A 26,440-nucleotide genomic window follows, 5' to 3' on the forward strand; every position below is an offset into this window, starting at 1 on the left:
GCTGCATCAAAACCCTGCAGATCTCTACATAACAACAAAACTTCACCACCAGCACTGCAGCAGATCATGAAAGTCTCGAGGACAATTGGCAACCACCATTCAATGTTGTCCGGTACAATCACCTCCAACCTGGTGAACTGGTACAAATGCTGATTATGTCCTACTTGCTCCAGTAGAAGAAAGCGATGTACCCTAATGTATAGCAATGTGCTTACTGTGACTGAATAGATGGCAGTACGAGTAAACTCTGAGATGTGAAAGTGAGGCTTGGAATAGATGCATATGAATATTAGATAGGAATTGAAATAGATTTCTGTCAGGTGAGTTATGAGAGTTTGTTACATGAAGTATGTGATGCCATTTGTGCAATTGTGAAGCTGGGAGTCAGTGATGACATTGCATCCACATGCAAGACCAAAAACATTTGTTCCATTGTATGCATGTTCTCAGTTCCTCACTCCTGGTATTGGCCTGGAGTGTGCCTCTTTATTCTTCTAATCTTGTATTGAGCATAGTGGATATCTGGGCTCTTGCATGCATAGAACCTTCTTGCTCCCCTCTACCTCTTCCGCCAAAGCATCCAGAGCATAGAGGAAATTTGGGATGCTTGCCATCACAATTTTCACCCACAGTTGCCGAAAATTAAAAACTTTCCCTGAAGAGATTGATGTTGCCTGACTTTGACTGGTAACAGCCAATTACAAAACTGGACTTTGTGGAAATGCATGAATGAAGCAAGTGGGCTGATTATTAGCAGATGGACACCACAATCGTGATACTGAAGAACCTGCACTGGGTCAAACAGGAATAGGATAATGCACATTTATATTCAAGTGTTTTTGTCAGCTCTGTTTCAACTTCTCCTCCTCTTTCTCTTTTACCTCCATTCTAAAACATTCATTCAAAGAGAACTTTTTTTTCAAAACCTTTGAATATTTTGAATAACTTTTCATATCCTACATTTTTTTGTGGGTCCTCACAGTCCAGTTCAAAATTGGAGAAACTTCTAGAATTTGCCGGTGGTAATATTTGCAGATAGATGTCAATCTATTTAATTTCCTCAAATTAAAAAAAGGCATTAAGTATTTGGATTATGTTTACTAATTCCTCAGATAAATTGGTAAATCAAGCAATAATGTGAAAGTGTCATGTACATGTCCACCATTAACTCAAAGGAAATCTGAACTATCATCTTTTAAAAATGGTCTTTTGCTTCATAAGATTCAGGTAATACATTAAGTTCATTAAAAGGAAAAGGTCTTCGTTGGTTCATTAAACTAAGAGGCAGCCCTTTGGCTCCCAACAGAAAACTGAAAAAACTAAGGGTTAAGACTGGGGCATGAATGTTAGAAGTGCTGACTGTGTATGCTTGTTAAATAGGGAGCTCAGCTTCCATTAATATACTTACATTGAGGATTAAATTCTACTTCCATAATTTTTATACTATTTACGAATGACAGCACACTCAACTCAACCTTGTATAACTTGTCTACACCAGCCTTACCATCTCTCACTGAATGACAAGAAGTGGAGAAGGTTATATCCCAACACAAAAGAATAAGATCTCAGGAACAGATGGTTTCCCTTCTGAAATCTTAAAACTAAGTAGTCACAAATCCACAGCCTCATTGCCCACATCTGGGAAAAGGAGGATATTCCAGGAAACTCCACTGATGCTGTAATTGTGACCATCTTCAAGAAGGGAGATAAGTCTGGCTGGGGTAACTGCAGAAGGATATCCCTGTGCTATCCACCATCAGGAAAGTCACTGCAAGCATCCTCCTAGTGGTCAAAGAGCTGATCCCCAAATCTGTGTGGATTCTGTTCATGCAGAGACACAGCAAGCATGATCTTTGCTAGGCAACAACTTCTAGAAAAATACATGGCTTTTTCTGATGTGATCAAAGCCTTTAACTCCATTATTGTGGAGTGGCTGTGCAACACCTTCCTCAAATTTGTCCTCTCTCAGAAATTCATCTCCATCTTACACTTGCTTCATGACGGCATGCAAGCATGATATTCATCAATTGGTCTGGAACAGAGCCATTCTCAGTGAAGATTAATATCATACAAGGCCGTGTCTTTGCCCCAATATTTTCTCAATTTTTCTTTCTCCCTCTCGCCTAAAAGCTTCCTGTGGGAGTGGAGGTAATATTTAGAACAAATGAGAGGCTGTTCAAGCCTCCAGAACCAACTTACCCAAACCTCATGCTGTAGTGTACAGACAATGCTTGCATTCGAGCATGCTCAGAGGCCCAGCTCCAAGCCATCAATGACACGTTCACAGAGGATGGACCTTGTACTCAACATCCAGAAGAGAAAGGTCTTCTACCAACCTGTTGCCACCTCACCACACTCTCAGCTAAGAATAAACATTTAGAGTGGGACACTGGAGAACATAGATCACTTGTATCTCAGGAGTTACCTTTCAACAAAGGCAGACATGGATGATGAAACCTACTGGTACTTGCAATGTGTCAGCACAGCCTTTGGTCAAATGAGCAAAAGGGCCTTTGAAGATGAAGACCTCATACCTGGCACAAAACTCATAGTTTACCAGGCAGCAGAACTCTATCAGCTCCTACATGCTACTGAGAGTTGACTATCTGTTGAGACTTGGACTAAATACCACCAACACTGTCTGCAAAAACCTCCAAATTCACTGGAAGGACAAGAAAACCAAACCTCTCCCAGGCCAACAATCCAGCATTGAAACCCTAGTTACACACATTGGGCAGGTGAGATCACCCACATGCCCAACACTAGACTTCCAAAACAGAAACTCTACTCTCTGAACTCTGTCATGGAAAGAAATTATCAGACGGCAGGCAAAAGGTTTCAAGGAGTGCACCATCCACACAACTACCCAACCACCTTATAAGTCAGCTACCACCTACCCCACCTGTGAAAGAGTCTGTGGTTTCTACAATCAGCCTCATTAAACCATTTCAGGAACTCAAACAAGAATGAAAGTACGACATCCTCAGTCCTGAGGGGTTGTCTAAGAAGAAGGAAGATTCTTCAGCTGGATGCTGGGTAATTCAGAAATAATCCAGGGTGCCTGGAAATCTGAAATCACATGGTGATGGAGATGTTTCCACCAAAAATGCACTAAATCTGAGGGCCTGCATCTGTAACCCAACCTGACCTGGATTCAAGCACAATTTCTGGCCAATTTGCCTTTATCCCATTGGTTTGATCCTGGCCACAAACTGTAGTATCCTGTGCTGGCTTGTGGGTTCATCAAGGGTATGAGAGACAAGTGGACAAACAAGGGGAAAAACAAGAAAGAGTTTCCTTCCATTTTGTAAATCACCTATCATTTCAATTCATAATGATTGTCACCATTAGGGAGTACAGAGAAATTTGGAACAATAGATCTGTTTGATTTATAAACTAATAAGGATTGTTCTTGAATTTGGGATTGTCAACCAAATCCAAACTGCTTAGAGATCAGCTAACTGGAAGATTAAATTGAATTAATTGATACAAATTATGTGGGTTTCCCAATATCTTTGACCAAGGCAGAATATGTAGGTTGTTTTTATATTAATAATTTACATTCAATAATTTTCAATTATGTCAGAAAAAATTAATATAAAAAACATTTAGAATCGGTGAAATCCCTCTATTTAAATAAAGATCATGTATTACAGAAGTTTTAAGCATGCCTCCCCATATAACAATATAGTTAAGACCCATCATTTGTAAATATTCAGAAGTGTTTAAAGATTTAGCACAAATATTCTTCCTGTCCTTGCTAGTTTGCTAATACAAGAAAATGTAATTGAATTTGTCCCATTCAACACCCAGTCATTCAAACACCTTATTCATCTGCACAATGATTCTGTTGAGAAAATGTTCCAAGCAGATCATTCACTTCTATTGTCAATTTACAATGCATACTGTAATAATTACCACAGACTTCCTTTTCCTTCTTAGCAATGTAGAAGACTTTCCATATATCGTTTTTGAAGTTGTCATTTGTCACACTTATAATTTTGCCATTGGGGTAGAAATTTGTCCTTGGTCACATGAATTAAAAGCAGATACAATATAGCATGTCCTGTACGTTATACTCCACTTCTGAAAGTTGGTTTCATTGAAGGTGGATTGTTTATCCAATGGGCTGCTGAAAGTGGTTGCTATTGATCAAAACCTGTTCAGGTTTCCTCTTGCTAAAATCCACATGGTAAATCAGAAATATTTCTGCTTTTGTATTCTACTTTAGTAATTGAAGACTAAAGATTTCTGGTTTCCAAGTCATTTTATCTCAGTGGAGATGGGGGTTATTCTATTCCATTCAAATAACTAACCAGATAGGTACGAAAGCTGTCCTCAGGGTGGAATAATGTCTTGAAAATTACATTTCTGCCATTTCTGCCATTGGCTCAAAGTTCAACCATGGCTCAAAGTTCAGCCATTCAGTTTAAATAGCTTGGGGACTAAGTAGCAGCAGCTGCAGTAGGTTTTTTAATTTGGCCATTGAGTGCTCTGGTTTCTATCTGATCCCATTTATGTCCCTGAACATTCTAATTATTTCTCTTGTAAATTGTGTTAAGTACTGGACATCAGGCAGCACAAGTCTATCTCTGGGTCTGTCACCAAAATCAACGCCACAGAAAATTTTCAACATTCCACATGAGCCAGCAATAATCCTAATGTGGCTCCCTGTCTGATTTTACAATTCTGTTTGTAGAATCCCTGAATGTATAATACTAATTGAAACATATTGTTGACTAACCAAAAATAATCAACAGAAATGCTTCCAAATATTAGTCAAGAAATAAGTTTGCTTTTCCAGAGCTAATGTTTATTAACCGATTCATGATTTTGACTTAAATTATTTCACATTGTCAGTTCGTTCACTTCTGTGGGTTAACACAAAGCTTGCAGAATTGTTTTGATTCATATTCTTTAACAATATTAAATGTCACGGTGACACCTTCTGATGCTCACACATTGTAGCTTAAAATATTTGGTATCAAGGAATAATGAGGCTAAGATATGCAGTGGCATACACAGTGCACTCTTTCTCAGCTTGCATTAAATTGAGCTTTATCAGTAATGGAGCAGATCAGGTGAAGAACAGGTGAAGGAGGATGCTACAAGTTGGGATAAAAAAAACTTGTAATTGCAAAATTTCATCAAAAGTATTTGCTTTAAAATATAAAAAGCAGGAATGCCCCCTATAGTTGGTTGTTTATCAAGACTTGTTAAACAGGTCATTCTGAATAAAGTCACGATGTTCAAAAGATTAAAACAATCTGGGTGATGTTACATTAATCTGCATTAATGTAAGGATCAAATTCCTTGCCACTCATATTGATTTTTAGGTATTCCATCAATTTTTTTTGCTTTTGTCTAACACCATTTTTACATCAACGTCAATGACTAGTCAAGAACAATGATATCTGTTAGGGATTGCTAGGTGGGTGACATCCTTTAGGAATCATGGGGTAGCAGCCAGTTTATACAAATGATATTCAGTCTTCAATATAACTGCTTGAATAAAAACCATCACAATGATAAAAGAAGCCTGTTTTGGGTGTCTGGATTCCAAAAAGGTGTTTGAATATGCAGAGTTGTTCATATGTGCTTCCATTGTAAATATGTAATTCTATGGAGTCATATGTCTACACCCAGAATGTTGAAGTAAACTGTAATTGTGACTACTAAAAACGTATTTAATCACTTGCTGTTATCTTGTGTTTAAAGAGTATAAAACCTCAATGTACTTTTGAGTTCAGTGAGATTTGACTGAGACATTTGTCCAAGAGAAGTTCTTCCACCAGACCTCCTCTTAAATGTCTGCAGCTCCAGTCTCCATGTGGTTCATTCAAAATCTCAATTTCTATTGCAGCTACAGTTCCTTTGCCAGGTTTTCAAATTAGTCCAGCTTTAGATCGCCAGGTCTTCAGCTACTGCAGAAGACCAGAAATTTAATGATTGCAAAATATTTAAGAAATTCAGCGAGCACATATTGTAAGCTAATTATATCAGCACATGAAATGTTAGTGCACAAAGGTTTCATTTCAAGGTGTGCAAGGCACTAGGAAATGCTTAAAACATGTACAAACAGTAAATCTTATAACCGACTTCACCAACTCAAACACCAATCATAAGATGCATACCTACAGGATGTAAAAACTACTGGGGACTCAAGAACTTCAAGTAAAACTGAATGGAGCCATTATAATTAAAAACATAAGAACATGACGTAAGAACATGAGAAATGGGAGCCTTCGAGATTGCTCTGTCATCCATTAAGATCACGGGTGTTCTGCGACCTCAGTACCACAATCCTGGTTTTCTTAATGTTCAGAGATGTGTTTTCAATGAAACTCAGTGAGCTCCATGGATCTCCTGGGTTACTGCCAAGTGAGGAAATTTCTCCAGATCTCAGCTCTAAAGAACCTTTCCCACTTTTTCAAACTGTCCCCTCATGGTGCTGGACTCCTTGACAAGGGCAAGCATCCTCTCTGCTTCCAGCCTGTAATGCCCTTTAAGAATTTTGTATGATTTAATGAAATTTCCTCCTATTCTTCTGAACTCTAAAGAATGCTGTCCAAGTCTTCTGAAGCTCTCCTCATATTGCAAACCCACCATCCCTGGAAGCAATTTGGTGAAGTAACTTCTGGTAAGTATGCAAAGTCTTCATTGTCTGCTGATTTACTATCCATGGATCCATGTGAAGTTGGCAGTGTATTACTAGGAGTATTGTATGTGTTCTTCCAGAGTCCTCTCCTGCAGTGTTTGGTGAATCCAGTTGGCCATGAGATGGATTGTATTCGATGTCTTATGCTGGCAGGCAATGAAATATCAATAACTGGTATGCATTCAAAGCCAGATTTGGGGATCAGGGTCAGAAACACTAGGGACTCGGGAACATGGGGAGCAATGGTCTGGAGTGCTTCTATACTTCATTTGGTTATGCTGAAATTTGTATGGAAATTGTTATATCCGTGGAGGCTCTTTTAGCCTTAGTGTCATTGTAACCACCCTTAAGGCATCTGCATTTTGTTATCTGCAGGAAGTCCATGCCCCTATTCCTTCTAAATAAAGAGAACATAAGAACATAAGAAATAGGAGCAGGAATAGGCTATCTGGCACGTCGAGCTTGCTCTGCCTCTGGCCATGGACTCAGATCCACCTACCTGCCCCATAACCCTTAATTCCCCTGCTATGCAAAAGTCTATCTAACTGTGTCTTAAATATATCTAATGAATGGTTATTTAAAGAGAATTTAGTATACCTCCTTTCTTAGGTATGGAGAACAAAACGGCACATAATACTGCAAATGCATTCTCACTGAGGCCCTATACAATTGCCATAACCAGAGAATCCATCATCTCTAAAGCCATCTTTTACAAAACTTGGTGATGCAAATCATAGTGTCTTTGGAATATATCACTTTTCAAATTCACCAGCTTCTTAAGTATCAATTTTTGATTAATGCTTTTTTCCCTTCATTCCACGTTCTTGCTAGACCCTTGATAATCTAATATACGTGTACTGTTTTAAACTAGTTATTATTATAACAACTGAATTGATGATGTTTCTCTCCTTAAAGGATAACATTTAGGAAGATGCCTGGGTTTGTAATTAAATGGTTTCATCACAGAATGCAAGACTGAAATAAATTAAAAGAAAAGAGAAATAATTCGTGATTTATCAGTCAGAAAGTACAATTACAAGGGAAAGAGGCAACCTAAACCTATTGGTTGCATAAAAGTTAAGCAGATTCATTGGTATAGACAATAATTTTTTGATCCTTTGATCATTCATGGATTTAAACATGTATTTGAGTTCATGTGTATATAGATCTCCATAATGTATAATAGAATCATCCTCTTGTCTGCACAGGTATGAAGTTTGGGAATTCACAAGTAGCTTGTGCTTCAAGGGTTAACAAAAATGAAATGGATAAACTGGTGATGTAATGCTTACCAACTCCCACTGTGCATACCACAAAGGGTCATTGAACTGCAGTGCATTTCCTTTTTCACTTTCTGAGTCCAATACTTTGAAGACTGCTGAAGGGATAGCATCTTTCTTCACTCGCTCTGGAAACCAACCATAAAGATCAGTCACTTATTTTATTTTGTAATTCAAATCTAACAAAAAATGTTTCCAAATAAAATTTAAAACATTTTAATGAAATAGTGCAACAATGTTATATTAAGATTCACCAGAAATTTCCACCTCACACATATACACACACACATATAAAATGTCTAATTCTAAACAGACTAAAAAGAGGTAGAAATTCACCTTTGGTTGAAAATGCTGATCAGCTTTGTGCACATTGTATTTGGATTCTGGAAATTGGTTCCACTTAAACACTTCCATAAAAATAACCTTCATGCCAAAGTCATTCTGTTTTAAATTGCTGAGCACTTAGAAATTAAAGAAAGCAGATCTGATGTCAAACTGCAATTTCAATTGGTCACAGAAAAAGATTGGTGGTTTTATTTCTTTTATCTACCATTTTTCCTCCATTTGTTTCTAACAGCATTCTAACACAGACCCACACTTCCATCGTAAAGCACTGCCTTTCTTCACCTTAGCCAGTGTTGGCAAGTAATTTAGTTATGGAGGTTGGGTAGGGGGGAAGTATTATAACCCAGAGAATCTTTGTCCTCATCAACATACACACATTTCTGATTTCCTACACGGTTTCAAAATAGGAAAATAAACCATTAACTTTCTTTTCTGTGCTCTAGCCTAACGTAGGAAAAAAGAAATAGTAACAGACCACTCAGCCCCCAAGCTTGGATCCAGGATCTGTTTAACTACTTCAAATCCCTTAATATCTTGATAAGCAAAAATCTCAGATTTAACACAATTAATTGAGCTAAGATCCACTGTTTTTCATAGAAGAGAATGCCACATTTGTAACAGATTTTGTGTGAGGAAATGTTTCCTAATTTCTAAATGAACTGGCTCCAATTTTAAGGCTTTCTGCCAGCACCCTGCACCTTTGTGTCAATGGAAAATAGTTTGTCTCTTTCTATGATATCACTTTCTTTCAAAATCTCAAATACCATAATTCAATTACTGCTTTAATTTTAATATATTCAGACCTAATGTACATAAACTCTGTTCATTAGTTAATACTTTGCATTTCTAGTATCCATCTGATAAATCTTTATTGTGCAGTTTTTGAGGCCAATACACCCTCCTAAAGCGAGTTATTGAGAACAATACACGGGACACCAGACATGGGCTTTGTATAGGCAAAGTAAAAATGTCCTCAGTTTTCAATTTAAAAGCTTTCATTCCATTAACTTCTTTATTTTTCATATCTGACCATTGTGTTTTAAAGATCTGCATGCATGACCTCAACATAACATAGAAACATAGAAAATTGACCTGCCATTCATAAGATCATGCTACATCATTCATCTTACTACCATATTCCTGCTCTTTCCACTTATTCCTTGATGTCTATGAAGTTATTTCTCTACTTGTTAAATATGTCCAGAGATGGCTTCTACAGCCCCTGTGGAAGCAAATTCTACAGGTTTACTGCCTTCTGAGCAATGACATTTCTCTTCCTCTAACTCCCAAATCTTTTGCCCTGTAACCTGAATCTGTGACCCTTCATTCTAGACCCTCCCACTCCCCCCAACCCCCAGCCAGGGAATACATCTTCTGAGCATCCAATCTATTTATGCCTGTCAGAATTTTGTAAGTTTCAATTAGATCCCCTCTTATTTTTCAAAGATCTAGTCAATCCAAACGTGGTGGAGCTAATGTTTCCTCAAAAGGCAGTCCCTCTATCTCATGAATCAGACTAGTGAACCTTCATGGCACTCACTTGAACCTTGATGCACTCCCTTCACTTCAGACTTTCTCTGTTTAGTTCTTCAGCATTTAAAAATAATACTAGAAGCCATCTTTTTTGGTCTAAAATTGATGACTTTGTACTTATCTATACTGAATCCATCTGCTACAGCTTCACCAAATCACTTAAACATCTGAAGTATTTTGGTACAGTTATTTTCCTGTCTACATGACTTATGTCTCCCAGCTTTTTGAATTTTTTTCAAAATGATATTTACAATACCCAGTTCATTTCCAGCAATTCAGCATAAATAGTGGAACAACTCTCAAGCTTTCTTGATGCCACTGCAAACCAAGTAGTATAAGTGGCTGTTGAGATAATAATTACACTTGCAAAATATTTTGAACCTAACTTAAGTAAATCACAATTGTGAAAAGAGAAACAATGCTCAGGAAGGGAGGAGAAGTTAAATGGAAATAAAGGTATGAAAACGCAAAACAAATAAAGGAAGAAACAAGGTTAAATATCAAGTCCAGAATTTCAACAACAGATGACTAAGCTCTGCCTCCTAGATTGATTCAATGAAGATCCACATAAGCTTGAGGAACTATAGCTCATCTTTCACCAAGGTGCATTATACCCTCTGAACATACTTGTGAATTCAACAATATAGGGCAATGCAAATTTCTGACAGAAGGTCATTGACCTGAAATATTCACTCTGATTCTCTCCCCTCAGGTGCTGCCTGACATGCTGAATATTTCTACCATTTTCTGGGTTTATTTCAGATTTCCTGCATCTTCGTTATTTTGCTTTGGATAAGTAAATCATACTTTCTTTTATATCATTTATGTTTCTCGTACAGATCTTTAAGCTATTTAATAAACAAAGGAATTGGTAGAACACACCCATTCTTTTGTACCCAACCATTCTGTAGTACCCAAACAGTGGAAGCAAAAGTGGGAAGAGAAATGGTTTGTGAAGTATTAATAAAATTTCAATAAGTATCTGTACAGTATGATATGCATTATATTAGAAAGGGAAGCAATCATCTCAAAGATGAAAAGGATGTGATCAAAGTTTAGCACAAATATCATTGACAGTCACCAAATTAAAAATCAGAAAAGGATTGGCCAGAACATGCAGAGTTTGAAATCAAGTAGAGATCTCAAATACTTTACTTCATTAATTGTTGATCAAAGAACTTGTGTCAAGAAAAAAAATAAATAAATGAAAAACAGGTTTCTTTTCATGAAGAAGCTGTTTGCACATTGTAACTCAAAACCTGGTTTTTTATTTTGGCGGAGGGTGTTTAATAAAATTTAAAAGCTTATCAGGTAACAACCAAAGAACTTTCAGTGTAGGAAGGAAGGGGACATATTGTTGATATGTGTCCATCATCCATGTATGCATTAATTATTTCTGCTACACAATTATAAATAACTAATGCGGTTTTGATATTCAGTATTTCAAATAGAGAACGCAGAAAAATAAATATAGAAATTCTTTCCCTAGTTCCATTCCAATAAGAAAAATGTTCCCAATTGCACACAAATCATGAACTAGCCAAATAAAATATCACCTTTCCACCAGGAAATGGCAACACAAACAGAAAGTGCTAGGAATCTGCAGTTGATGAATATAAAGAGATCTCCGTTTACTCTCCTATGCCCAGAACTCTAATAGAGGCTTTTTGTAGCTTAGCATATTCCCAAGGCTAGTCTCCAATGGTATGTACAAGAAAAACCCATATGAATTATGGTTAGGGAGAGAAAATGTTTTAAACATGCATTTTGATAGTAGAAATAGAATATTTTTTTAAATCACTGTACTGAAATGGAATGTACTTGAAGTTAGCAACAATGACCTATACCAAAATAACAATTAAAAAAATTAAATTAGAAAAACCTTACAAATACATTGTATTTACCAGCTGCAGACTGAGTCCTATTTTCCAAGGTACTGTGCTCACTGGTAATTGAAAAGGTTACTTTAATATATATTGCATGTGTCTTGCTTTTTACACTGCAGATTTTAAAGAAAATAAAACAGTGAACTTACTGAGTGAATTTGTCACAATTTTTGCTCCAGGAGTTGGAAAGAGAAATCTACTGAATCTGAGCATTTCAAAGATTCAGGTTATGTTCAATATTATGCCTTTCTGGACAAAGAAGATGACTTTTCATGGAGTATCTTCTAAGCCAGTTGTTTGTGACTTAACAGCAAACAATTTTCCTTTAAATTTTGCTTCATCTAATAAGTATTTGCAGACCTGGAAATATGGTGAACTTTTGTATATTTTTCCCACAGCTTTTGCAGTTGAAAGAGGAGAGATTGTTTTTATTCCTGTCTCTCTGCTATATTTCTTGTGGCATCAGCTTTGTACCATGATTTGGTTAAGTAAATAATTATGAGAATGTCATGGGTAAAATTACTTCAAAATGTTAGGATCTGAAAAAAAACTATCACAATTTGTTTTTTCTCAGTGAATTATCAAATTGAAATAATATGACATTCGTAAACTCCTCTATAACAGGCTTGACAATAATAGGTTTCTACAAATCACATATACAATATATTATATCCACATTCATTTGTTGTGCTTGAATAAATTAAATCAATCATTGGTTCATTCTATGTAAAATAGCCTTGTAAATATTTACAGCCCAAGACTAATGAATGAAAATGTTTTTCCTCCCTTGGTAATTGTTTAAATTTTTATTTCTTAGAGTCACACCCAGAACCTAGCAACATCCTGGAGAGAGGATGTTGGGCCTGTCAAGTATTTTCTATGGGTTCAGGAGGAACAATTTAAAAAAAGCAAAGCACCAAATCATCTGTTCCATCTTTGATGATGGGGGACCTGTGGTTCTGTACTGCCGGTCAAAACAGAATCTTTCACCAAACAATGCAAACCAGAGAGTTTGGACACATCACCCATTGCCTCTAAAAAGTACACATCACACACCTGGAACAAGCAAAAGGAGAGTATTTTCCTGCTTAATCAAAGCACTTATATTGATTTTCTGCTCTTGAGGATTACTGCATTATCCTGTGATGGTTTATTTCAAAACTGGATCAAAGAAATGGAGATTAAATTATACGACCAGTGAAATGGACACGAACGCCACAATGCATGATTAACTTTATCCCATTGGTTACAATGCAGATGCCTTGCCAACAACATGCTGCCTGCTCATTTACAGGACTGCCACATGCAGTCAGCATTACACAGGCAACGGGTGCACACCTCAGCAGGGGGTGAATATGATGAGCAGCCAACTCCTGCTAAAGCTCGTCCACACTAATTAATGACAACCTGCTTCTCAAAAAAGGAGGTGGTGGTAGCAGGTATTCTAGGAGAGGAACTGACACAGGAAACCAAGAAGAATTATGGAATGCCAGTAGCAGATAGCCCTTATCATCCAGCTGACATCCTTTGATATGTCATGGTGGCTCCAATGTGAACGGCAGACTGGACTACCATGGAATGAAGCCTACTTGTCAAGTGCTAGGACGCTAGACATAGGCTTGCAAAATGTGCCACATATAATCACACCGCAACTGGCCTATGAGAGGAGGGTTCACTTTGGGCTGCATCACTTCTCACGGTTCACAATGTGTGTACAATTAATGCTTCCTGCACCATGGAGAAGCCTACAATCCTCATAACAGCATATTCTAAAAGAAATGCAGCTTAACTTTCCTCGTTTGAGAACATCTGGCTTGTGCAGAATTCAGGACAAAATCCTTCAGCACCTAATAGAACTCCCTGTTGATATTACCAACATTAAAGAACTCTAAAGTATCAGTCATTGGTTGGACCATGGTAAAAACAAAGGGAAATCAACCACTAATCTGAAAGTAGTTGATGAGTATTTTAATTAGACACTGTTGGGGAGGATCTGAACAGTACCTCACCTGTGCAATGTTAAGTGTATTTAACTGGTGGCTTGATCTCTATGACAGCAGTGACATCAAGTTAGCTTCCTTGAGTATTAGATGCATACTTTTTAATGTCCTCATAAAAATGTTTCACATTGGCATATTGGATGCATTTAAACTGTCCATTTGAAATGCACTTGGCAACAATAGCACCCAAAAAATCCATGATTTCGAGCTGAATTCTGAATATAAAAGTATCCATTACTGCTCATTGCCTCGCTGTTTATGTAAAAATGTAACCATCCCTTCAATACATGGGATTAAGCTCCATTTTCCTTAGACACAGGGTGGTCTGCATCTAGCAAGATTACATTAATCTACTAGTTCCTCAAAGCTTTAAACTACGATCATTCACAAGTCATTAAAAGAAGCCTGTGGGCATGCATAGAAATCTAGTTACCAGTTTTAGTCTTCAGGCACTCATGGTAGATAATATGGAGAAAGAAAAGTCATGATAGTTATGGTCATGATAGTTAGAAATTACAGTTTACAAAATCTCAAAAAGAATTATTGTGCAGAAATGTTAAAGCATGTTGAAAGTGCTAGTATTACACAGAAGCATGGAGGTAGATTCATGAATGTGAATCCCAAACAGTGAATTAACATTTTCAAGCATGTTGCTGTGGGAAAGATTGATAAAATGATGGGATGGAGGAAAGTTTTGGAAAGAGGTTCACCTGAAGCTATTCATACACTCTGTGGTTAGTTTCTGATTCTCCTTGGCTAGAAGCTGGCAAATATTTATCTAATCACTCACTCAGTAAAAGGTTAGCATGTAGTATAGGGGGATCTCAGAAAAAAAAGAGAAAAAAAGAAAAACTTGCATTATATGACATATTTCATATCTCTCAGTGCATCACAGCCAAAGAATTGCTCTTTGAATACAGTCACAATTGTAATGAATGCAAAATTGTCAACCAATTGTGCACAACAAGGACTGACTAATAACAAATGAGATAACTGACCTGTTATCTGCTTTATGGTTTCGAGAGGAATAAGGTTTGCTCTGAATGCATATGAACAGCAATATAAGGGGACTTTGTTTACCATGCCTTCCAAAAAATTTTCTCCCCAACCGAGTAAACGGTAACATTGGGTTGTTTCAATTCTTAAGTGGGAATGCTACGATAAGCCAAAGAATTAATTGAGTAATAACTAATAAAAAAAAGAAAATATTTAAAATTATTTATGTTCAAGTGTATGAAAACCCTTGGTGTTACATTTCAATTGCATACTGAACAAAATATGCAACAAATTTGCTCTGTGAGCAATTTCACAGAATGATTATTGTATGCAAAAAAACATAAGTAGTGCCGCATTCATAGAACACAAGTAAAATAAGAGTAATTTTATATTTATTTTCTCTTGTTCATTTTATCTACATTGCAGGCTGATAGAGAAATCATGGAATACTAACTCCTTGGTTTCTAAAACTGAAGCGCCCCTCTTCTTACCTACTTTCTGGGTATTCATAACAATTGCAGAGTGGCAGCATTGGACCAAGGCTGGCATCAAGAAGCCCTGGTAAAGCTAAGTCAATCCACATCAAGGGGAAAACACCTTGGGTCATACCTTGCACAAAGGAAGATGGCTGTGTTTGTTGGAGTTCAATCATTTCAGCTCCATGCCATTACTTCAGGAGATCTTAGGGCAGTGTCCCAGGCCCAACCACCTTCAGTTGCTTCATTAATGACCATCCTTCCATCATTAGGACAGAGGTGTGGATATTCATTGATGACAATACAATTTTCAATTTAATTTGCAAATTATCAACAAATGAAGCAATCCATGCCTCTGTGCAGCAAGATTTAACCAATATTCAAGCATGGGGTGATAACTAATATTCATGCCACAAAAGTGTCAGGCAATGTCCAAGATATAGATGAACCACTACTCCTAACATTCAATAACATTAGCATTGCCAAGTCCTCCGCCATCAAAGCTAACCAGAAATTCAACAGGACCAGCCACGACAAAAATCTTGTCTACAAAGGGAGGCACAGTAGTGTAGCTAGTGGAGCTACTACCTCACAGTTCTAGTGACCTGGGTTCAATCCTGATCTCTGGTGCTGTCTGTGTGGAATTTGCTTATTCGTTTGTGATGATATGGGTTTCCCCCAGGCTCTCCCGTTTCCTCCTGCATCCCAAGATGTGCAGGTTGGTAGGTTAATTGGTCACTGTAAAAATTGACACGAATGTGTGAGTGATAGAATCTTGGGCGAAGCAGATGGGATTTTGGGGAAAATAAAATGGGATTAATGTAAATATCCTATTTATGGCTAGTGTAGACTTGTTGGGCCAAAGATCCAGTTTCCTTGCTGTATGACTCTAAGAGCAGGTCAATGAGAAGGATTTCTGTGGCAAGTGACTCATCTCCTGACGTGCCAAAACCTTTCCAAGGCACGTCAGGATTGAAATGGAATAGTTTTCACTTACCCAGATGTGTGCAATTCCAACAAGTCTTAAGAAGTTCAGCAGCTTCCAAGACAAAGCAGTCTGTTTGATTGGTACTGCCATCCTAAACATTCACTCGCTCTATCACCAGAACACGGTGGTTACAGTGTGTACCATGTACAAAATGCACTGCGGTTACTCACCTCTGTTACCACGATAGAACTCCCAAACATGTGAGCTCTACCATCAAGATGGATAACACCATCTTGGCATGCTTGGCAACACCGTCACCTGCAGGTTCACCTCCAAGTCACACACCACCCAGAGTTAGAAACATATCACTGGCCCTTCATCATCTCCGGATCTAAATTCTGGAACACCCTCACCAGAAGCACTGTGGGAGTACTTTGACTGGGAGGACCACTGTGATTCAACCATAACCTTCTCAACAGTAATTCAGGATGGGATACCCATCCCAAAACAAAGTGAATTAAATGAAAGTACCCATGAAATCCTTCCCATTGTATGCCAGCATACTGTTTACAGATTAGATCATGTGCTATCGTGTGCAAGGGATTGTAAACGAGGGTGATGCCACCCACCTTATCCCTGATAACTATCCAAAATAAACATGAAGCTATGGAAGCATGTGTACACTTTCACCCAAACATTAAGCTTCTCTCTCCAAACGCATACATTTGAATGCTCCTTCTCACAATACCTTCCTTATCTACAGAAGATTGTTAAACGAATGCCTCAGAAGACCACTGCTTAGGCGGAAAACTGCCAAATGCATTTATTAAAGTTAAAACATACAGGGAATTCTGTTTAAATTGCTGGCTTAGCTGTGGTCTGTGGAAGTTAGAAATTAACCTCCAATTCTGCTGCACTAAGCTTCAAAGTGAATTGGGCCTGGAACAAGAAAATTCTGTGCCAGATTGCTGCTAACTTCTCATCAAATCTCCCTGGATTACTTCTCTATCTTCTGACAACTTCAGAAGGACTGCTCAACTGGAACGAGATAGGTCGAGATATGTACTTTCCAAATTTGACCTGAAGGAATGAAATTTAACCACTTCTCTCTCAAGCTCAAATAGTCAGTTAAACACATAATCAAATAAAACCCACAGGATGTTATATTTAAAATAAGAAGTTTGACACCTTGGATAGCTGCCATTGATGAAACTTATGTTATAAGACAAATCTGTACTAAAGAAAGTGGAGTGATTTTGCCAGCTTTACAAACCCAACAGAAAGAAGCCAATAAATTTGTACATCGTTTTCAGTTTTGTGGCAACTAATAGCACTGTATCTAAGATTTATTTATCGCAATAAATTTACAATGCACCTTCTCCACAATGGAGAAGAAACATGCCAATGAAGCATAACAAATGTGCAAATCTGAGATAAAGGACCTTGTGCTAGATTAGGATGAAAGCTAGCCATTGGTGGAGAATAGGATTGTGAAAATATGAATCAACCTGGAAGCCAGAAGCAGATGCATCTGATTTCTTGCTCCACCTCTGGACTCACCACTGAGTCCAGGGTGTTCTATAATGTCCTGAGCTCAAGACCCAATTGGACTTTCGACCTGATCGCTGACCCATCCACCAGCCATGGTTGGCATATCTACTACAGCCTGATTCATTTGAATGCAGTCACTAACAATTAAAAGGCAAGTTTAGCTAAGCATTTTCTTTATTTGTCTTTATTTCCCTGATGTTTATTTTTAATTAACTGTACTTTAAAATATTTTAAATACATTTATTAATTTTAAATATTTAACTTTATAATTATTTAAATAAATTTCAACTGCTTTTAAATGCAGGTCCTTAAGATGCTATGTCTAATGGACTGATTGCCACTCATGACCTGATACAGTCATGGGACAGTGGCAGAATCGAGATCTCAAAGTCACAACAAGATCTCAAAGGTCACTGCCATCAAACATTAGTGTGAGCACAGAGGGAGGATGAAGGGGACCGAGCATGGGAAGCAGGTCAGACGATCTGGCTGAACATGAAAAGTAGCAACCTGAAGCTTTGCTTAAGAGCAGAGTTCTAAGGAAGGTCTTGAAAGGAAGCTCAGTCGAACTGGATGTCCAATTACTGCATTCTTCTGCCACATTGTCATCTCTGCACCTGCCAGGGGTGCAGTTATTTGAAATCATCTTAGACCTGACATTTTTTGGACAATCTAGAATTTGGAATTTTTAGAATGTGAAAGAGAATGGATTCTAGTTGCTATGATAAAAGAGATTGCTGCCATCTAAGCATAATGTGAGATTATTGTTAAAAGGTAGACTCCCTGACTCACCATGACTAGTGGTAATATGATAGTTGCCCTCTGATTGTATTGGCACACAAAACAGAAAAAAACAAATTCAGCTTTCACAAGTAGATTAGAAATTGATAAGGTAACTGGACTCATGTGGAAGAGAAGAACTACAGCAAGAATTGAGGATACAGGGACAGAGGGAAATGAGGAAGGCAGGGTGTGCATTCTATATCATCCCCCTCAACTGGATTCACCTATCACACATCAGCTCTTTAGAATTTAGTATTTTTTTTAGAATTTTATTTACAGCGTGGTAACAGGCCCTTCTGGCCCAACGAGTCCGCGCCGCCCACTTTAAACCCAAATTAACCTACCTGTACGTCTTTGGAATGTGGGAGGAAACCGGAGCACCCGGAGGAAACCCACGCAGACATGGGAGAACGTACAAACTCCTGACAGTCAGTGACGGGAATCGAACCCAGATCGCTGGCGCTGTAATAACATTGCGCTAACTGCACTTGCTCTACCCCTTCTCCTCACCTTTTTATACTGGCCATCTTCCCTCATTCTTTCCAGTCCTGATGAAGGGTCTTGACTTGAAACGTTGACTGTCCATTTCCCTCCATAGATGCTGCCTGACCCACTGAGTTCCTCTAGCATTTTGTGTGTGTACACTATATTGAGCATTTTCTTCTATTAATTTATATGCAGTCTTTCATCTACCAAAGCATACAATAGGGAGCTGTTGCTCATATGTGCACTTGTGATAATGAAGGAAAAGAAATATATCAAGATGGTAACACTAAACAAGTTGTGATGTACAAATGGTATTCCAGGACCCAGGCTCAATCCTGATCTCTGGTGCTGTCTAGGCAGGGTTTGCATGTTTGCTCCATGACCTCTTGATATTCTCCAGTTGCTCCCAATTTCTCCCATATTCCAAAGAAGTGTTGCTAGTTTTTGATTGGCTGCTGTAACTTAGTCTTAGTGTAGGTTAATGGCAAAAAGAATCAAAGGGGAATTGATGGGCATGTGTGAGAAAGAAGTTTAGGAAAATAAGGAAGGGAAAATGGGCTTAATGAGAATGGTCCTCTGAGAACTAGCATGGACCTAATGGGTCGAACAGCCTCCTCTCCATTAATAGAAGTATATCGAATGATCTTCTGGGCTTTGAGAAAACAAGGAGACTATTTTTTCTTAAGAGTGATTGATAATTGGGTATTAGGTTAATCCATTTACTTCTTGTAAGGTTAAAGTTTTGGTTGGTCACTAACATGGACTTATCCGTGAGCTTGCTTTGCTGGTGACAACGTGAAAGCCCTAATTGTGACAAATAAAACAATGTGAGTTATTATATGGAAATAACAATGCCTCTTTTGAAATAACAGTGTGCTGAAATACTTCATAATTTTCAACCACTATTAAGGTGAGGGGGGAAAAGATCTAGAAGGAACATGAGGAGCAACTTCTTCACACAGAGGGTGGAGTGTATATGGAATGAGCAGCCAGATAAAGTAGTTGAGGCAAGCACAATGACAACATTTAAAAGACATTTGGATAAGTACATGGTTCGGAAAAGTTTAGAGGGATATCAGCCAAACACGGGCAAGTGGGACTCGTATAGGTGATCACCTTTGGTCATCATGGATGAGTTGGGCCAAAGGGCCTGTTTCTGTGCTGTATTTCTCAATGAACCTTCCAATTATGTTCCCTCCGTATATGGAGTAGTGAATGCTATAGTGAGTAAAAGGAATTAGCTTACTCCACCCTTGATCCTATATTTTGAAAGGGGAATGAATAATTCCAGGGGCAATCAACTCAAACCCATTTGTTCTATGAAAATGCCCATTATGATTGCTAATTTTATTTTAAATGTTCCTCTCCTGCCCTTTTAATTTGTAAAGACTTTGCAACAATTTCCCATTCAGCATGTCATGCAAAACAGCTAACAGATTTTCAAAGCATTAGTTATTTAATTGTGCAGCAGTTAGGAAAAACCTCCTTTCTTTGTTGCCTATTCTTTTCCCTGCACCTAGAGGGAGAATTACCTTGCCTTCCATAACTTTTTCTCCAGACTGCAGAAGGATGCATTTGTTGGATTTCTCCTTTCTATTTTCAAAACTCATGTCTGCCATTGAGTAAACAGTTTGAAAATTGCAGTTTTCTTTATAACTGTACATTGAAATACACTGGGTCTAAATCCCAGAACTTCCTATTGAACAACCTGAGCATGTACCATCACCAGAAGAACTGTGGTAACACGAGACAATGGCTCACTGCCACCTTGTCAAGGTCAATTTGGTACTGCAGTTAGCAGTGTCCGCGTCTCATAAATTAATAAATAATAAGGTTACATATAATCATATTAGTGAATGTCCATGAGCCAATCTAACTTTGTAAGCAATTTTCCAGTCCAAGGGCATTCATTATTATATTGCATATTTCCCATGACACAGATGGACATTTTTTCAATGCCAGCTCTCTGAGCAATTGAATCCTATGTTCCCACTTATTTTTCCATAATCTATACTCTCACATATGCCCACTAACATCCCCCTGATTTTTCCTTCCACCCACCTACATTAGACACAATTTATAGTAGCCAATTAACTTAACAATGGCTCTGGGATGTGGGACAAAACCAGAGCATCTGGGAGAAAAAAAATCACACAGTCACAGTGAGTACATGCAAGCTTCACACAGACTGCACCTGAAGTCAGGATCAAACCCAAATCTCTGGAGCTTTGAGACAGCAACATTAACTGCTGTGTCATTATTCTGCTCTTTTGCAGTCTATGCTCTCTCTCTGAGAAATCCCGTTCCCCACTTACTTCCCTGTGATGTGTCTGTCCATAAATTCTACCCTGATTCTCCTACTGTCTACCTTTATAGTATCCAATAATGTGGCTTAGCTAAGATGGTTCTGATCAGTTAATGTTATATAGACTAAGGATTGAACCACTGTCTCACCACTGGTGTTCATTATTTCCTGAGCCATTAGGCAGACAGATAGGGATGGCATAAGACAGAGAGCTAAAATGATAATTAAAGTCCAGGTACAAATTAACCATGATTTAATTGCTTGGCAGCATTAACCCAAAAAATTGAAAGCTTTATTCTTGTTTGTATGTTTCTAAATTCACATAAAATGATTTAATAATTCTGAAATAGAAGATGAACAATAAAATAATGCCTATATAAAGAACATTTCACACACCACATCAATGCTTCATGATGAATGGTGTTGATGCAATAATCTACAATATCTCAAAATGTATTTTTAACTATTTTGTGCAGACTTTAGTCTTTTGACATCAGTAGGTAATCAGCCCTATGATACTTGTTGAGGTCATCCACTGAAGAATATCACTAGCAGACACAAATCAGTGTACAACATTTTGCTATGCACAATTTCTTGATCATAATGATTTTCATTTCAGTCCAAAGCTCTTTTCTTTCCCTTACTTCTAGTTAATTAACATAATTTCACCTGAAATATTTAGCTTTCACGGTTTACAATATTCTTTAAAGCAGTAACAAATATACACAGTTAATATAGTTGTGTATTATCTTTAAGCTCCTTGAATTGCTTTTAAACATTTGTAACACAGAAGGCCTTTTCGCCTATCACAAGTTCATTAAATTATTATATAGTTGTTTTAACTAATCCGCACATTCCTGGTCTCTCAAAGTTTCTTCTAACAATTTGCTAACCTTTTTGAATGATCAACTCATGATTGTGTTTCTTAGGCACTCATAGAAACTCTGGACATCCGACATCTGATTATTCAGAAATTTCTATGGTTTGGCATCTGGCTCACCAGGATCCTGTTTACAGCATTCCTTTTAAACTCACAAGGATGCTGTTTTTTATACTCCTTTTAAACTCACTGGAGTCCTGTTTCTACCACTCCCTTTAAACTCACCAGAGCCTATGTTTCCATGCTCCCTTTAAACTCAATGAGTTTGCTGAAAAATTTATTACGTTGCCATTTACATCTAAAAATAAAGCATGTTCATGGATAAATAGGACTAATATCCAATACTCCCAAAAATCCACTGCCCATTACCAAGGTCCTGAGGGTGCTGTTTTAATAACTTTAGTAAAAGTACAAAATTCTTCAGTACACCACTGCCAGTACTTCTCCAATCACAGAAGCACCTGTCATTCAAAAACTCTTGTACCATAATCAGAATCTTTTCTAAGTAGCCTATTGTGAAATTACTTACAGAAAGTATTCTTAAAATATATTTACTCATTTTCTTTTATGTATCTGATTGGGCACTTTTTCTAAAAAATATATTAAGTCAAAAATGAGTTGCATTTAACATACTATCATAATGGCCTTCAATTCTGTCATGCATTCTAAATACTATTGTAATATTGTGTTTTTAATTCATGGTGGAACAATGCCTAACAAGCTCAGCCTAATGCAAGGCCAAAATTGGGCTCTGAGCTTAATCCCTACAAAACATTAAAGCAGCATACAGCAACCTGTCCCCTAATGCAGCTCACTAGAATTCCAGAAATTTTATCTGGATCTAACATGTTCTGAAACTTCCACCTTAAAATTATGATTTGTCGAGATTTGCTGATTAATGCTGGATGAGCTGATTCACAATTCCTTTATCTTTCATTTTAACAGGAAATCTAAATAGATAAAGTCCTCCATTAACCTTGAACTGAGATGCTAAGGATTTCTTCATACAGCATAATTTTCAGGTCAGCTTGTGATATGATTTCACATGGACCCTAAAGAGGGCAATACCACTTCTCATACTTTTCACCTTCTTTAGCTGTACCTCAAGATCAATGCTGTTTTATTTCCACTATTGATTAATGGAGTCAGTTTGGGAAATACAAACTCTGCCACAGATTGTGGCCGACAGGATGGGTGGATGAGTAGTCTGTGAGGTGGTTCATTCCTTTTGTCACTAATGCAAGACCTCCATATGTTCCTAATGCACTGATTCAAAGTTCTCAATTCCATATCTTCTCCACTTTCAACCTTCATAAGCCAAGATTCCCAGGGGTCACTACAGATGTTTCATGTCCTCAAAGGGGTTTTGAGCTCATCCCTGAATCTTATCCTGTCTACCTGGTCATTTCTTCTCATGACAGAATAGTACCTGTTTCTGAAGTCTCACTTCATCTACGTGAATTACTTGGCTAGTCCAACAGAGCTGACTTGAGTGTAACCAGGACCTCAACAGTTAGGCATTGGCTTAGGAGATGACACTGACATTGGTCTACTTATTTGAACAAAACAAGTAGAGCAGCAACTGGACTGTAAGCAGTAGATTTGAATGTGAGTACTTTATTGCCGAGTTACCATTAATAGAGTTGAGAATTTATGAATGGCTGGACAGAAATTTAGAGTTATAGGAGTGGAGCTGTCAGTTCAAGAAGATGTAGATTGGGCAGCAGTAAATTAGCATTCATTTTCTCCCTTGCCTAGATTTGTCTATATTGCTCGGTGCTTTGGAAGGATTCTGCAGAGACAGTATTGGTAATATTTTTCCAGTGCCTTGAAGTGCATGACGTAGGGAATCCAGGTCTGAAAAGTGTATAGGAAGCCATGAATCACTGCTGCCCAGTAGATCACAATATTGAGGTCTTAATCTTGAGATATGCTTTTCCTCAATCAACCAAACTAATGAATGCACATAAAACACTTTGAATGAGGGTATTGTCCTTTGCATATCAGTATACCATGATAGTAGTGGAACACCTTCAAATTGAGCAACAAACTCAAAAAGTCATGTATGATACAGGTAGTAATGGCAAATAGGAGTTGAAATATAAACTGAAAATGCTTTGGAAAATCAATATGTCAGGTAGTTTCTGTGGTGAAGGAAGTTAATGTTTTGGATAATGATGCTTTGTTCCTCTGAAGAGACATGCCAGTGAATTGGGCAATAATTTGATAAAGGATCATTGACTTGAAATATTGTTGTTTATGTCTCCACAGATGCTGTCTGATCTGCTCAGAATCCCCAGCAATTTTTGTTCTATATTTCAGATTTCCAAGATCTGCAGTTTTTGTTTTCTTTTCAAGTGTTGAGGTATACTGTGGAAAACAAACTGCATAGACTTTTCCATGGTAGTTTATACCACAGTACTTTATTGCAGAAGTTGCTTAACTTCCCAGTTTGGTTACGCTTGATGTGTGCTGGAATTTAAGTAGTAAAAATGTGTCCTTTAAACTATGAGGCACTGGTTATAGTTACACTTTCAAGGCGAAAAATATATAGTAGCTAATGTGTCACATTATTTGAGCAATGAAGAAAAAATCTATCTCAAATCTTTGTATTTTATATTGTAATAAATAAATATTAATAAATAATTATGTAATTAAAACCAAGCCTTTTCTTTTTCCTCTCGGGCAAGGGAGAAAATAAATGCAAACTACTGCTGCCTAAACCACATCTTCTTTAATTAACCACTTCACCCCTTTAACTCTAAATATGTGTCCAACTAGTCATAAATTCTCAACTCTATGAATGGAAACTCGCCAGTAAGGTCCCCACTTCAAGCCTGCTCCTTACGGTCTACCTGCCCCTCTACTTCTCTGAATAAACAAAGCCAATCTTGCTGACCCTCCATACTGTCCAGCCCCCTTGCCTGGGCAGTGAGAAGACCCAGCCCAGAGACCTCTCTGATTGCCTTTGATGGGGGTGGGGCTCTAACAGCTTTAAAAAGGTGCAATTGATTTTTTAAATTTGTTTTTAACTGTGCTTGACATCCAGAGACATCTAAAAACCATTAAAAAGTCAAGAAAATATTTTAAAAAGTTAAACATAATTGAACATATTTTTTAAAAAATAGGTAATTAAAGCACTAAAATACTTAATAATGAAAACATTAAATATGACAAAATAATTTAGAACTTACTTTGCCTCCGCTGTGGTTGCCCTACAAACCCCACGGCTGACACCGCAGTCTTGGTGAGCAGTGGTTCACCAGCGGGAAGCTGGGAAATCCCACCCCAAAGGGACTCAGTTGCTGGGCAGCAGTGATGATGGTGGGAACCGGCACATGAAGCTCTCCCAATCCGTCAGTCAATTCCCCCAATCTGTTAGTCAGTTCCCCACCCCAAGTTTGATAGTTAACCTGCCAAAGTGGGTGACTTACTGCTGCTTAAATGGCTAAACTCTAGTCTTTCCTTTCTGCAGCTGTCAGCCACTTCTGTCCTTACACCTTGTGATGTAGAATGGACTCCTCAAGGAGTGGTGATAGTGCATACAATAGCCCTTTTATCTACTCCCATCCTTTGTATAGGCATCTTGGCTGCACTACTTATGTTATATTTGACGATATTGTCGGCACACAAGGACCTCATTTGATCAGCACTGAAACTCTAAACTAAATGTCTTGAGGTTAACAGAAAATCAAAAAAAGTGCAGGTGCTGAAAATCTGAAATAAAAGCAGAAAATGTTGGAAATACTCAGCAGGTCAGGCAGCATATGTGGAATGAGAAATGGGTAGCGGTTCAAGTATGGGACCCTTCTTCGGAAAGAGAGAAACATATCTTTTAGCAGGAGAGAAAATGGGAGGCAATAATTAGAACAAAAGAAACATCTTTGATAGGGTTAGACCAAATAGGTTTAAGGAGTTAAATATGAGCACACTGTGTTTCTTTGTCCATGTAATGCATTGTAAATTGCAAGGTTGTGGGAGCATGCCCAACTTGCCAGACTATATGATAAGAATAAGGAAAACTGAGTCAAAATGATGACTAGCAGAAACAGCAAGTTCTGATGTGTACAGAAAGAAAGAGTGAGCCAGAATTTGAGTGATGCAGAATTTGATAATAGCAGTATAGGCAATGTATTGGAAAGCAGGCATCCATGGAGCTCTGTCTGAGGCTCACTTTAGGACCATTGGGGAAAACATTGAAATTGTAATAATAATGTAAAATGGAACATTTTATATGTTATAAACTTCACCAGACCAAACTGTGTGATAGTTTGATTTAGTTTAATATCCTAATACTAAAGCATTTATTTTGTGTATTTTACAGATTTCTATG

General features: G+C 37.7%; 1 protein-coding gene across 2 annotated transcripts in view; it reads right to left on the bottom strand.

Moving 5' to 3' along the window:
• Nucleotides 1-26,440, bottom strand: part of LOC127575884 (PC3-like endoprotease variant B) — a 591,287-nt gene that overhangs the window by 340,208 nt on the left and 224,639 nt on the right. For both annotated transcript variants that reach the window (XM_052026095.1, XM_052026094.1), the window contains exon 5: nucleotides 7,951-8,066. In XM_052026095.1, coding sequence (XP_051882055.1) covers nucleotides 7,951-8,066 — 116 coding nt within the window. The remainder of the gene's footprint in view (nucleotides 1-7,950; nucleotides 8,067-26,440) is intronic.

The sequence above is a fragment of the Pristis pectinata genome, chromosome 11, assembly GCF_009764475.1.
Source record: "Pristis pectinata isolate sPriPec2 chromosome 11, sPriPec2.1.pri, whole genome shotgun sequence".
Classification (NCBI taxonomy): Eukaryota; Metazoa; Chordata; class Chondrichthyes; order Rhinopristiformes; family Pristidae; genus Pristis; species Pristis pectinata.